The sequence below is a fragment of the Cyprinodon tularosa genome, unplaced genomic scaffold (assembly GCF_016077235.1).
Source record: "Cyprinodon tularosa strain WSP-4 unplaced genomic scaffold, ASM1607723v1 ctg331, whole genome shotgun sequence".
NCBI lineage: Eukaryota > Metazoa > Chordata > Actinopteri > Cyprinodontiformes > Cyprinodontidae > Cyprinodon > Cyprinodon tularosa.
The window spans coordinates 77,409-92,293 of NW_024039043.1; the positions used below are offsets into that span (position 1 = coordinate 77,409).

Consider the following 14,885-nt stretch of genomic DNA (forward strand, 5'->3'; position numbering starts at 1 on the left):
TTGGCACCTCACTGCTCTCAAAGTTGCCCTTGGCTTTGTGCTCTTCACTGAAACCTGATCTTTTCATTCCCCGCCTCAAAAGAAGCCATTTTCTATTAGCCTCCGCTTCCTCTCACTGTTCAAAGGTGCTCCAGTGTGTGTGTGGGTTTTATGTTTGGTGTGCGTTTGCGTGACCGCTCAAGAGCATCTTTCTCAGTAGGAAAAAGAGTCTTTTTCTCCCACCAAAGGAGAGGGCACGGCGGCAATGTCAGCGCCACTGATTAGAACTGGCCACATGAGAGGGAGAAGGAGATGGAGAGAGCGAGGACATTTGAGCGTAAAAGGCAGGAAAGATCTTTGATGTCATCCTCCTTAGTCGCTGTTTCTCGCCTTCATGTGCTCCCGAGCGCGCATACACAGCAACACGGTGGCTTACGTCCCGCTGTGATGCTGACATTTGAAAAGGTAAAGTAAGGAGAAGGGATGGGACGAGGGGGCAGGGAAGTGAGGAGAAAGGAGATGAGAGGAGAAGAACAAACTGTCCGCTGCAGACGTCTATTATCTAAGGAAAAAAGTAAACTAAATGATGTATCCGTGATGAGGAAATTAAGACCTACAGCTTGTTTGTGTTTCCTCTTCTGTGTTTGCACAGTCCTGTGCTTCACCCTAACTTTAATAATTCACCATGTTGGTCTGCATTAGCGCAGCAGCTATTTAATTTTCTATACTAAGGGCAGCTGCAGGGGTCAAACCACAAATTAAAACACTCCCCAACCCTGCAGCCACATTTTGTCGCTCTCCATTACAAATTATTCAAAAGTCTACACCTCTATTAAGAAGCATCTTCACCTCCTGTCTCCTGCTTCTGATTCTTTTGTTTTGACAAAGAGGCCCTCTGTGGTTTAAAGGTGGAGCTCCCTCCGCTGTCCGTCGTGGTCCTGTGCGCTCTGCTGTGGGATGTGATAGCGTTGTGTGGGTGAGATGAATGTCTCGGCCTGTTCCCATCTCTGCTGATTCCCTGGCAGGCTGAATGGCCGGTGCAGCGGTGCAGGCAGAATGAATGGCTGGCCTCTGTCTTCCCCTGACAACCTCCAGCCTACCAACAGCTCTAATCCTCCACCGGGGGCCATTGATCTGGCTCTTATTGATTCTTTTACTTTCTTTTTTTTTTTTTTTTGCCCCCTCTCTCCTTCCTTCTCTATATATCTGTTCCTCTCTTAGATCTTTCTGCGCTGGCCAAAAAGATCAAACTGGAGGCGATGGCAGGTTACCACAGCAGTCAGCAACATGGAGGAGCAAATGGAGAGAACGGTGACCACAACCCGGGTCTGGGTGAGTTATATTTTAACACACACGCACACACAATGTGTAATTACAGGTGTATGACACGTTTTTCAATTGTTGTCGATACACATCCGCAATGCCACCATCAATAGAAATTGAGCAGCTGTGTTGCTATAGAACTGAGCTGATTAACGCCAGGATGTGACATCCTCCACGCTGCCTGTTTGTTTCCTTTGAAAAACTTTATGCAAAATTAAAACAGCTGAGCTGTGAGTTGTACAGATTAAAATAAAGATCATTGAAACTGTTTAAGGTTCTGCCTGCATATTTCTTACTTATCTTGCTGGATTAAATGTGATTCATTTTTTTGTGTGAAAAAGACATATAACCCAGTCTACAGACAGATTTTTAGGCAGCAAATGTTGATAAAAGTTTATATTTAGAGAATATAAACTTAGATAATTGAGGGATAGGCCTATCGATAATTAATTCGAAATAAAAAACATATCTTTTTTGGTAATTTGAAGATTGTTTTCTCTTACATATTAAGATATTAATACTAAAAGATGATTAATTAAAATAGTTTTGCACATAACAGCAATAGGAGTCCCTAGATGTGCTTGAAAAATATTGAATCCACTTCCAGAATTTTCATGATCTGGATTAGTATGAAAAAAGGAAACTTTACATATCCTAAGTAACCTTTTGCTCCTTCATTTTCTAAAAGACAAATACCCTAATAAGCTTTTCAATAAGGGGAATGGATTTTACATGTATTTGTGTGATTTATAGGCTTATTCTTTGATTTTTCATGTCACAACTTGGTCTCAGCAATTTACCATTATATTTTGTTTGCTTGCTGACTCATTTCAAAATCAGTAAAAACAAGTATTTTGTCAAGACTTGTTACCTGCCCACATTGGAAGAGGAACCAGTCCCTGCCTTAATGAGCTTCAGCAAACTGACCTGACCTACACCTCACCAAGAACGTATGGGCTATTGTTAAGAGGAAGATTAGAAACACCAGAACCCACAATGTGGATGAGATATAGGTTTTTATTAAACAAACTGGAGCTTTCTTAAAAAGTCAGTAGCGGATATAAACATAGTTGTTTCCATAAGGCTCAGAAAATTAAAGGTTTTCTTCCCTTTTGCTGATGATGAACTTTTTTGCTTGTTAATAAAACATGTACCTCAACTACTATCAGAGCTCACTTTGGTTTGAGGTTCCACAGCAGCAAAAGTGGAGCATCAGCGGACAGAAGTAAGCGAGCCTGAATGATTGCGAGATGAAAAAGATGAGAGGCCGGAGCCCAATCAATAGTCTTCTCTCTAATTCACTATCCTGAATGCAAACGACAAACGCTGGACAATCGATAGGGTGACCTGCACACGCATGCACAGACGCTCACATAAACCGCTCAGGTGCAATGGTCCCCACACTGGTATTGACAGGTTAAAGCGACATCAGTGTGTTTAGACAGATGACACGGCTTATGGAGGTCTGTGTGGAATACGCTATCAACCCTGGGACCAGGCACCTATATCTGGAGCACACTGCAAGGCTTTAGGTGAAGCACACAGAAAATAAGAGAAATTGTCCACCATGTTTAAAAATACACAAAGACCAGCAAGGTCTCTGTTTCTTTTTTTTTTAAGCCATTTCCTTGGCGCTCCTGTCGGTAAACACCGCTGGCATTAAGCTTTGTTTACCACTGTATACACTCAGTTACGACTGCCAGCATCTGTGTGCAGTTAGGTGGCTTGGTTACCACCCGCCATTATAAACCTGTAGAGCTTAATCACCGTTAATGATAGAGTCAAGTGGAAACACACACAAACACGCATGCACATAGACGTACTGTGTGTGTTTTTTTTCCATACCGCCACCCACAGCCTTATGGGAAGGATGGGCCCCTACCAGCGCTCCAACCACTACAAAGGGCCATCTCAGATTACACACACGCACGGCTCGCACAACTGCTGAGTGGGACACCTTATGGGCTGCAGAAGAGCAGAGAGAAGCCATTTCTGCGTTTAACAAGATCTTCTGGGAAATTTACAGTAACTGTTTGTTTACTGTAATGGTTTGTTTGGGTAAACATAAGAGGAGCAGTTTGACTTTTGATGTTTTCTAATGAAACATGGGAAGAGAAAGTGGAGGGGTGAAAACAGAGGGACAGAGTGAGAGCGATAATGAAATTATAGTGTGAGGTGGGTTGGGACGGAGGGGCACTGGGCTCCAAACCCAGGCTTAATATTTGGCTGCAAGTTGATTTTCAGAGCATCTGGTTATTCAGCTCCATTCATACAGATCTTTTGTTTGGATTAGTTTATGGACTGGGCAAAGTGAAAAGACTATAATCTGCCAAAATGCACAAAGCACCTCACATATGTCTGGAGAGCTCAACTTAAAAAGTCGACACCTTATGCTTCAGTTTTTTCCTCTTCATGTGCTTTATTGTCTGTCTTTCTGTAACTTTTTTTTATTTTCCTCCTCAAGTTCTATTATTTGTGACAATTGTGTGGAATAGAGTCCAAGATTTTTCTCTTTGTGTTCATAATTACCCAGCATGCATTGCTGGCCCAGCACCAAGACTGCCATCAGCTTCTTTTGTTCCACTTCCTCCCTGTGTTTCTTTTGTTTTTGTTTTTTCCTTTTATTAAATGATAAATATTTATGTCACCCCCCCATTCCCACCCCAGAAAAAAAAAGAAAAGGAAAAAAAAAAGGATTGTTTGTTTCATGAATAGAAGGGCCGAAACAACCCACTGGGGTGCTGTTGAGAGGAAGGATTTTGTTTTCAGATAGTGGAGACTTGTCCCAGAGAGAGGAGTGTGAACAGCAGATTGGGAGAGATAACAAGAGCCTAGTTTCGATTGATGACATTTTTTTCACAATTCCACCTATATAGAAAGGACAAGAGGCATCAGTCTGCAAAATGTTTTCAAACTTTAATAGAAAAAATGAGTTCTATTTTAATTACTGTGTAATAATAAAAAAAATATATATATATGCTCCACTACAAATACAAACACTTTCTATTAACATCACTGTTTGCAAAGTTTCATTATAGAAGTCAATATTGTTATCTTGTTTAAATTTTGAGAGGTTTATATCTATAGTTAGGGCTCTAAATTACTTTTGCTTTACTGATGCTTAAAAACTGTTAGAAGAACTGTTGCATTATAGTTTTTGCTGCCCTGCGAAAAACAAAAGCATAAGAAAAAATAGATATTAGACCTATAGAGGGTAAATGGGTTTAACAGACACCCAGTTATGTTTTACTCTATTGGCTGTTAGATAGCTGCTGAAGACTTGAAAAGTGCTTGTATTGAGGAAAAAACCAACAGTATTTTTTTGTAATACAGTAGTTGCAGCTGCTATAATTTTAAGGATAAAATGGATGTATTTAAGGCGCAAGTTTATCCAATAACATAAAAGCAAAAATACCAATAATCAGGTAAAATGCCCAATTATGATCTTGCACTCTACAAACTGCACAGGGTTGTGCATGTGCATTTTTTTTTAAGTGCAGAGGGCGGGTCTTCAAAACTTAAAAAATTCACGTAAATTCTCCACTATACCTTTAAACATGCAGGGCATTGGGTACTTAAGGACCATGATAGTGAACCAATTTTAGGCTTTAGATTAAAGCTTATTTATGTGTCTGCATGACTCAGAACTCAAACCTAAATCCAAATTGGAATTTGGGATTTAATCGGACTACATGTGAGCAAACAGAAGCGAGTTTCTAAAGAAGGAATGTAGAAGAAATGTCAGTATCAAGATGTGAAGCGTGAAGCAATACATCCTAATATCACCTGCGGCTATGAATGTGGTAAAATGTTGTTTTTCCAAAGTACTAACTCTTGGGGATTGAATACAAATACTCGCTACGGTTTTTAGATTTTTGTTATATCTGTTTTTAATTTTGTTTATTGTAAATAAATTTTACTGTCTGAGTGGGTATTAATGATAAAAAAGAAATGACATAAAATCCCAATAAATACATATGATGTTGTGATGTAATAAACTGTGAAAAGGTTATTAGGGTATGAATACTTTAGCCAGGAACTGTGACTTTGTCTTTGCTCCACTTAAGATGAAAAACTCTTTAGTTCAAGATCCAGAAATGTTTTACACTCCTTGTTTGTCACCATAAGAAAGACGTGTCCTACAATAACCTTTGGTGTCATGATCTATTAATGATTTCAAGTTCAATCGGATCATTGCTTCTCATTGCTTGATGGCTTTTAAGAATGACTGTTGACAAGATGAGAAACTGAGTTTTTTTTTTATTTGGTTTTCTTCCTTTTCCTTCTTTAGTTTTGGACCAGTTGCCCTTCATGATGATGTCACATCCTCTGATTCCTGGCAGCCTGGCCCCCGCATCTGTTTCCATGGCAATGGGCCAGATGAACCGACTGAGCACGCTGGCCAGCATGGCTAACGTGGCACAACTCCATGCTAACCCACCTGCCAGGGCTCCCACCTCTGTCATTAAGGTGAGCCCTGACGGCCATCAACCTATCACATCAGACCACCAGCCATTAACAGTATAAGTCTATGAAACATTACATAAAAATGCTGCGCATTTAGAGGTAAATTCAATCAACTACAGCTTTCTTAAAGCTTGCTTTCTGTTTTAAATCAAAGATAGAGAGTTAGGGCTGAGTCCTTAGAGTTTTACTTCATCATCAGTTGCAGGAACCTGCCTCCACATTCAGTTTTAACAATGCAGACAATCTTTTTTATGACCGGGTCCTGAAGACGGTTTAGTGCTATCTTTTCCTGTAAACAGGGCAGTAAGTTTTAAAGCCTTCCCTCCGTATAAAAGTAAATTTCTTTAATGATTTGTGGAATAGTTTTTTGGGCCCTGTTATACCATAAAATAAAAGAAACTAAATTTAAACTATGGATCATTTGGCAGATGCTCCAGGGTCTTTCCTAAAGCTAATTCCTTAAGTCAGCAAATACAAGCGGTTTGACCTGTTGTGTGTTGAAGAATGTAGCAGGAAACAGTTGATAGCTATTGCTTTTTTATTGGAAAAAAGCCAAAACATAAAAAAAAAGATCGAAAACAGTCATTGTTAAAGAATTTATTTATGAAATGATACAAACTCCTAAAACCTGAAAAATAAGAAAAAGAGCAGATTTAGCTTCAAGGCTGACTTCAGCCTAAGCTGCTTGCCCCCTAGTTTTCCTGAGGCTAAAATATTTTTATTAATGATTTTAGACCAACTTTTGTTTCCTGTAATATAGCAGAATAAATGCTACAAAATTCAAGATTGAAAGGAACTTTTGAATAATTCCTGAAGTTTTTTGTAACTACAAAGCCGAGGGTTTAGACTAAGATCTGATTCCCATCTGATCATTTAAAGGACGGCTGATGACAATTTACCCTCCACAAACTATAGCAGCAGCTGCTGCAGGCAGGGCCGTAACACTGACCTCAGAGGTTTAGGGGCTTTTTATCAGACATTGACATGGTGCCTATGTGAAAAATGCTATATTGAATAAAAAAAGAAATTTCTGGATAAAAAAAAAGCTATGTTTCAATAATATTTTGTAAAATATTAATATTTGCAATTTAATTTATTCATGACATTGCATAATTGCATAAAGGTAAAAACGCTTAGATTTAAAAACTTAGTTTTCCAGCAAATATGAACACACAAAAACACACCTTTACATTACAGTGTCTCGCAAAAACTTAAACACACTTAAATAAAAAAGGCTCAAATCAATTAAAAAATAAATACAAAAGATAAACGTTATAAGTAATGGCTGCGACTCAAGAGACGTTGGAAAAGGACCCTGTATTCCCACCTAAAAAAAAAAAACTAGACTATGGCGCTGATTGCTAGAAAACTGCAAATGCTACATGACAGTTTTGTTTAGTCTTTATTTGTCTTTTTTTATCAGAAAAGCTTGATTTTTTACTTTCAATAAAAATTATATTGCAGATTTATTTATCCTGCTTTTCAGAACTGTGTTTATAAAGTTATATTTATATAGTTTGGCTAACTTGCTAATTAAAACTCCAATTATCTTATTGGATTGATGTTTTAAATTCACATGTTGACTGTTTTTATTTTGTGACTATTTGCTTTTTTTTGCTGCTTGCTAGGAGCGAGTGCAGGACACCCCTTCCCCATCTCCTTCACTGGAGGAAGCTCAGATGTCATCTAATCAAAGCAGCAGTGTGTCAAGTTCACCACTGCATAATGAGCAAACCTCAGAAACAACACGTACGTTTTCATCTGTGTGACCTAGGAACTGGAAGATAGTTTAGGCTTAAGGTTTGCCAGCTCTCACACTTCTGGAGTCAAACTCGAGCTTTTTTCCTTGCTTCTCACGCTCTCACTCCTGACAGGTAAAATTTCACTCCGAATGGGGAAAGTGAATGCATTCATAATAAAAAAGGACCTTTTCTATATCGGCTTTTTGTGATTGGTCATTTTAAACATAGCCACATTTTTACTTCTATTTTTATTTTTTTCTATTTTTTTGTCTGTTTTTAAGCTGGGAGTGTTGCAGCTTTTAAAGTACCAGAGCTTATTATTCACTATAATGTGATGTAGCTTACTTAATCACAATAGTAAGTAAATAGGTCAAGTCATCAAACAGGAAATTATTTATTAGCCATTGAGACAGGTAGGAAGTACTATATTATCATGGCTCCATTATTTATATGTATTCTTATGTAGCAGTTAAGAGGTTTCTGTCTCTTTTTTGGGGACAGTTTTTGCATGAGCCATTGAAATATTACTGTTGTAAAAAGAGCAACATCTGCAAATCCTTATGCCAAAGGTTTTGGATCACTGCACTGCTAGCCAATAGTAGCATTTGTATGATCATGCATTAATTACTGGCATGGGGTACTTCCTATTTCTATGGAAGAGGATTAGAGACATTGAAAAAATAAAAAAAGTTGACTGATTTTTAAAATTTTATTTCAGTTTAATATGGAAAAAAAGTCTGAATTCTTACTTTTTTTCTCAGAACTCTGACTTTAATCTCAGAATTCTGTCCTTAATCTCAGAATTTTTACTTTTTTCTCAGAATTCTGACTTTAATCTCAGAATTCTGACTTTTCTCTCAGAATTTTTACTTAAATCTCCGAATTTTGGATCTTAATGTAGATGGGCACCGTGAAGGAAGAGATGTGGGAGCACTCAGCTTCACTGACAAATATGTGAGTTATTTGAGATTGGTAGAAAATGACGGAATTCTATGACTTTTTACGTGCTAAAAGGGGTCCTCAGTGATGCTATTTGATTAATGGAGGAGCAGAAGGTGAAAAACAAGAGAGCTAGTCTCTAAAACAGACATGGCTATGGCTGTCAGAATTCAGTCAGAATTCTGAGATTAAAGTCAGAATTCTGAGAAAAAAGTCAGAATTCTCTGATTTTTTGTCATATTATACTGCAAAAGAATTAAAAAATCTGTTTTTTTTTCAGTGGCCCTCATCCTCTTCCGTACATTTCTTTATATGTGTATACGACTACATTTTTGTTAGAAATGTAGACATTTTTTTTTCTTTTTCTCTTTTCTCCTCAGATCAGCTTCATGACGGCCTGCCGTCGGGTCACAGCATGCTGGGGAACTCCCCTGCTTTAATTCAGGGCACTAGAGAGCCAGACGGGACGTCAGTGGAGTACAACAAGGAGAACAAACTGTATCGAATCCACACTGACAGGGGTACTACTCACATATATTCATGCAAGCAGAACCTGTGGTGAAACACATTGAACATTTATGCCTTGCTTCATAGGTCAGCTGTTTTCTGATTTCTAAGAATTTCTTTTTGGAGTCAATGGTTTAGCAATAGTAATGAGTAATGATTAGTTGTAGGAAAAATCTATTGTCTTTTTCCAAATACTGTCAATATTTAGCAGGGAGTTTTTCAAGCGAATCTATTATACTTATTGAATTCAAACAGCTGTGGCAAACCTACAGGCTTTTTTACTGTTGTTTGTTTTGAGGAGAAGGATTTTGTAATTTACCAGGAAAGTAATAACAGTAAGAGGTGGATAAGAATTCATGGCCTCGCTCTGTCTCACCACTTCCTCTCCTCTTAGTCTCTGTCAAAGCCCCACCCCCCCAGGCCCCCCCGCCATCAGCCCCCCATGGTGAGTGAAGACAAATAATTCTACAAAACAGGACTCCATTAGACCAGGAAGCGGCGTAACATTAGCGAGCCATTTGCCGGGGCCGCGGCCTAACGAGCCAGGCAGCCTCCCGCTCTCTCAGCTGGACCTCATCTGCATAACGACCGCCTCTCTGTCGTTAGGGGCCTGCGCTGCAACGTCAGTTGTTTGGTTCTCTCTGTCAGGGAGGTTTGCATTAGCTTAATGAGGACTGCTCAAGGACAAACAGTCAGCAGAAATTTACAGCGAAAGAACAGGCCAGGCAGACAGAGACTTGTTTGCATGTGCATATATATATATATATTTTTTTACGGTTGCCTGTGCATATATCTTCTAATGCCGAATCCCATTATTCGCTAATCGAATCTAAAAAAAGAAAATCACAAAGGGTCCATAGGTAAGATTTTAGATGCTGTCAGATAGCGGCAAACCTATTGACAAAAGCAGTGATGGCGCCTACAATGCGGACGTTGTGCAGGGCATCGCACGCTGCATTTATGCGATTGATTTTCAATTGATTTTCCAGGGTATGCAAATGATAGCCGTGTACATTTGGCAGATTGCGAGCTTTTGTGTTTGACCTAGAACATCACAGGATGGGTTTGGCGTGGATTGAACAGAGTTTCAAAAAAAAGCTCCTCGGCGCTGTCATTCTGTCAATCCGATGTATAATAATCTGGTTGTGAGAGAGACAGTTTTGGCTGTGTGTGCTGTTTCAGTGGTCTTTGAACAACGCATCCATCCAGCAAAGATCAGAGGCCATCCCTGACACCTCACTCCCATTAACCAAACATCAGCAGAATTTTAGTCTCTCTGTGCCCCCCGCCTTTCTATTCTCTTCCGCTGACTGGCAGTCTTCATGTTGTGAAGTTCATTAGCCCTGGGGACAGGTGAAGAGGAAAGGGAGAGGGGGGGAAAAGAGAGACGAACTTGGGAGAAAAGAGAAAAACAGACAATGACCTTGGTTAGGGAGATAGGTAAATGATCAAACAAGCTGGCAGATGTGTGTGAGTGTGAGGGAGTGTGGTAAAGTAGGCGTAAAACAGTAACTCAATAAAGGATCAGTCACATCCAAGGAGCCGAGGGAGCCCACGCTGCTGACTGTGCACTTCAGCGGCTACAAATGTGTGCGTGTCTGAATGTGAGCCACGGGAGTGTAGTTGGATGCCCTCCGCTGAGCTCGCCAGCACCTGCTAATTACCTTCCTCTACAGAGCAATGCTTTTAGCAAGAAGTAGAGAGAAAGTGGAGGAGCGAAGGATGGGGGAGTGCATTGCCTCTCATATTTGAAAACACCTTGACTGTAACAGTTGCCAAGACATGAGACCACGGCAGAGAGGGAAAAGGTGGGCGGATTTGGAGCCCAAGATGCTGTGGTCAGCTAAGTGGCGAAAACGCCGTCATTTGTTACAGACAGAGAAAAGTGCCAGATATCACATGGCACGTCCGCACTCGTCCCTGCTCCAATAACTGCCAGACTCCCGGGACATCTCCGTCCTCAGTGGCTCGGATGACGGTAAAGTGAGCAACTGGCTGATTCAAAGGGAACAAAAAAAAGATGAAGATGAAGCAGAAAATAGCTAATCTTCATACCCACACGCTCTATCACCAATTGGGATCACACAGTTCTCAGGTTTACAGACAGATGGTCATCCATAATGCAGGTTCTTAGCTGCTTTTATGGGACGTGTCAAGCTGTGATGCATTATCAGTAGGCAGGATGCCATCTAATAAAGGGCAGACGTGTCTTTAAAACCTTAAAACAGAACTTCTGTGCATGTGTGGCTGAGGTTGCATGTACTAATTACAGGAGCTTGATATGTTTCATGAGAATTCAATTATAAAAAGACTTGAGGTAGTATTTCTCTTTACTTGACTATTTGTGCGAAGTTTGCATGTCATTGCATGTTTGTCTTATTGATCCATCTGCAAAAATGAAGCAATAATGCCTAAATCTAATGGCCCAATTTTTAAACTACTTCAAATATGAATATTTATGCATAGAACAGGGGGATTGTTTGACAGTGGATGAGAGCATTTCCGTGAGTTATGGTAGTACAATGAGGTTCTAATATTCTATAACATTAGTATGTTTTCTTTCATTTATTCTTTATTTAACTATATTTAAATTTAGCCTACAATTTGCTAGATTTACTCTTTTCTTACATTATAATATAAAGTAAAAAAAAAAAAAAAACTGATGTTTTTTCAGACTTTAGCAGCCATTCTCTCCAAAAACTGACCTTTTTAACGTTTCAGATCTACTCAGCTCTTCTGCGTAGTGGTTAAGCATGTGTAATATTATTTTTCAATTATTACAAGATCATTTTATTTTTTAACGCTGTGAATTCTAACTGGTATTTTTACACCGATTTCATAGTTTTTGTTTAAGTAGCTTTTTTCCCACTTTTGTGTTAAACACCAGGGTAGCACTTGCTGTTATTTTAAGTGCTTTACATTTAAAGTAGGGCTGAGCTGTCTCTAAATGCTTATGTAGTTTGCTAAATAGTAAGCAAATGAGTCTTATTTAATGTAAAGAATGCAAGTCATGCAAACTGTTAAGTATAGCGGAGGATCTGTGATGCTGTGGGCCTTTTTCCAAGAAATACGTAGTCATGTTAAATCAAACTTGCTAAAAATGGATTGTGATTCAAAACATGTTGACAGATTAACATTAAAATCCACCATCTTCCAATAATTAATTAAAAAGGTTGCCTTATTTATTATCATGGGATTTTAAGATCATTTATACATTAAATGTTAAGTATGTATTACATCCAGAAGAGTATGAGGGAGGTGAAGTAGAGCTCACTGCATTAGTCAGAAGTGAATCAGTCTCACCAAGTAGGCATTAAACCGTCTGTCTCTCTGTACTCCAGATAACAGCTCCTCGGCTGCTCAAACGACCATGGAGAGCGGTGATAGACACGTCTACCAGAAACCTCCCTCAGGCAGAGAGAGCTGCGAAAGGGTTTCTTACCACGCAGGCCAGAAGCTCCCAGCAGGTCTCAACCACGCTCCGTTCATCTTCCCGGAAGGTTTGTCCTCCATAGAGACCCTGCTCACGAACATCCAGGTGAGCCTCTGCCGGGGCTTTGTTATTAGCACACTGCTGAGATGAATAGGGAGGGAGATGAGGCAGTCTCTCTGGGATTTCCTGAAATCGTAAATAGCAGACGAGGCAGACATTTAGGATACGCTGTAATTGGGTTTGGGCGTGTGTTGACCCGTTTCTCAGATTTTACAGGTCTTTGTTATTGAGCAGCTACAATGAAAATCCTTTCTTTGTTTGGTTCCTTGACCCTGATGTGATGACAGTTCCCTTTAACAAGGATCAGAGTTGACTTTCATGGTGTTAAAAAGTTATTCACACAGCCCTTTTCTACTTTTCAAGTGTCTGGAAATTCGAAGTTGACTAAACTTTTTCAAAGTAAAGCACTTTCCATATAACAAGGTTTCTAAACATGATGAATTCAGTTTGGCTCGGTGCATTAACCTGTAGGTATTTGCCTGTGTTGTCTCCAAGCAGGGTTTGCTGAGGGTTGCCATAGAGAACGCCCGGGCGCAGGAAAAGCAGGACCAGCTGGAGAGGACCGAGCTGAAAATGGAGCTTGTTCGAGAAAGGGAGCTCAGGGAGACCTTGGAAAGACAGCTTAGCATGGAACAGAAGAACAGAGGTACCAGATTGATAGACGCACATGTTGATTAATTGTTTACTTTGATATCTTAGCTGAAACTTGTCGAATGAAGTGTTACTTTTCTCCTCACCGACATCCATCCTCTGAAATGAAGGCGATTCTGCTGCGCAGCTAAGGGTTTGTTTAATCCACTTGGTGACTGACAGGGTGTCCATTAGGTGGAAAATCAGATAAGGAAGTGAGGACACCGCCAGTATATTACCCCTGAAAGCAGCTGCAGAGGTGAATTAGACTGATGCTGGCAGAGTACTACAGACTAAATCAAGTTTGGCAAGTTCACAGAAACTGTAACCTGTAGCACAGTCTTAGCAAACTCCAATCAAGACCACTTTGTTCATTGAGGTCATGGAAGGTGGAGGAGGATGTGACGATAAAACGGTCAAATTTGGATATCAAACACTCTTGCCATGCACAGTATTTCTGTTAAATATCATAATATGGGAGAGGCTGCTCAGTGGTGCAGTTGTTAGCACTACTGCCTTGTAACAAGAAGGTTCAGGGTTTAATTCCCGGCCCCGGGGCTTTCTGCATGTTCTCCCTGTGCATGCCTGGGTTCTCTCCGGGTACACTGGCTTCTTCCCACAGTCCAGAAACATGACTGTTAAGTTAAGTGGCTTCTCTAAATTGGCAAAGTATTAATGTCCTTTCTTATCTTCCCACATTACAGCCTCAGACATCTATGTATTCTTTGTTATAGACCAGCACAAAGTTGAACAAAACTGTGAAGTCTATAACAATACTAATGCTTGAATTCATAAAAAAAGAAAATTGAAATCTATAAAGCGGTTTTAGTATGTGTTCTTAGCAGTTCAGTTGTTCAGTCCACACTCAGGTCTTATGGAAGGGGCAAGAAAAAAGCTGTTGTCAATAGAAATATTGAGATAACTGCCTAAAGCGCTTGAGGGAATTGCAGGACAGACATAAAAGAGGATGCTTCAGTCAGGCTTGGCTAAACTGTAATAAATGCTCTGCCTACACACCACCCTGAAGGTAAAACAGCATCATGCTTATGGAAATTCCTGTTTTTAGTAGGAACAGGAAAGTTCATCAGAGTTGATAGTAAAATTGACCAAGGGAAAATAAAAACAGCAATCCTAAATGTGACCAATTAAAGACTATAAAAGCAGCTGAGGTGGAGTTTTACCCATCATACACGATGGAAGGTTTAGATCATATTAAATCAATATCTAGTTAATAGTCTAGGCCAAATAAAGTTGATAAACCTTTGCAACATTGGAGAATCGATGTTCACAGACATTCTCCATCGAATCTGATTGAGCTATTCTCCCACAGCTTTTCACCCTGTTTCAGCAAAGTATTAAATCCAGGGGTAGAAAATACATATACATCATGCTATTCAAAGCTTTATTTATGACATATTTTAGGAATCATTTATCATTTTTCTTCAGCTTTGGCACTACTTTGTGTTAATCCCAATTTCGACTGTAGAACGGGTGTGGACATTTCTACAATGCATTTTATCTACGAACAAAATCTGCTTCTCTGTGCTCATGTGCAAATTAGTATTTTTCTGACATGTTTTTTCATCTGCCTTTAGTTCTGATTCAGAAACGTCTAAAGAAAGAAAAACGGAGTAAGAGGAAATTGCAGGAGGCCTTAGAAGAGGAGGTCAAGCTCCGTGATCAGGCAGAGCACACCCTGCTGCATACAGCCAACACACACATAGGTACAGAATGCTAAAGTCTTTTATTATGCAAATAATGTATTCTTATTTTTTTTATATAAAGCTGAGCTTTAAAGTTACAGA

At 39.6% G+C, this 14,885-nt stretch overlaps 1 protein-coding gene across 2 annotated transcripts in view; it reads left to right on the top strand.

Annotated features, from left to right (window-relative positions):
* dachc (dachshund c) overlaps positions 1-14,885 on the top strand; it is a 32,040-nt gene that overhangs the window by 12,751 nt on the left and 4,404 nt on the right. Inside the window, exons 3-9 of one of the 2 annotated variants that reach the window (XM_038293903.1) lie at positions 1,201-1,311; positions 5,594-5,772; positions 7,398-7,518; positions 8,831-8,971; positions 12,299-12,495; positions 12,946-13,096; positions 14,676-14,804. In XM_038293903.1, coding sequence (XP_038149831.1) covers positions 1,201-1,311; positions 5,594-5,772; positions 7,398-7,518; positions 8,831-8,971; positions 12,299-12,495; positions 12,946-13,096; positions 14,676-14,804 — 1,029 coding nt within the window. The remainder of the gene's footprint in view (positions 1-1,200; positions 1,312-5,593; positions 5,773-7,397; positions 7,519-8,830; positions 8,972-12,298; positions 12,496-12,945; positions 13,097-14,675; positions 14,805-14,885) is intronic. The other variant, XM_038293904.1, reaches the window with a different exon arrangement.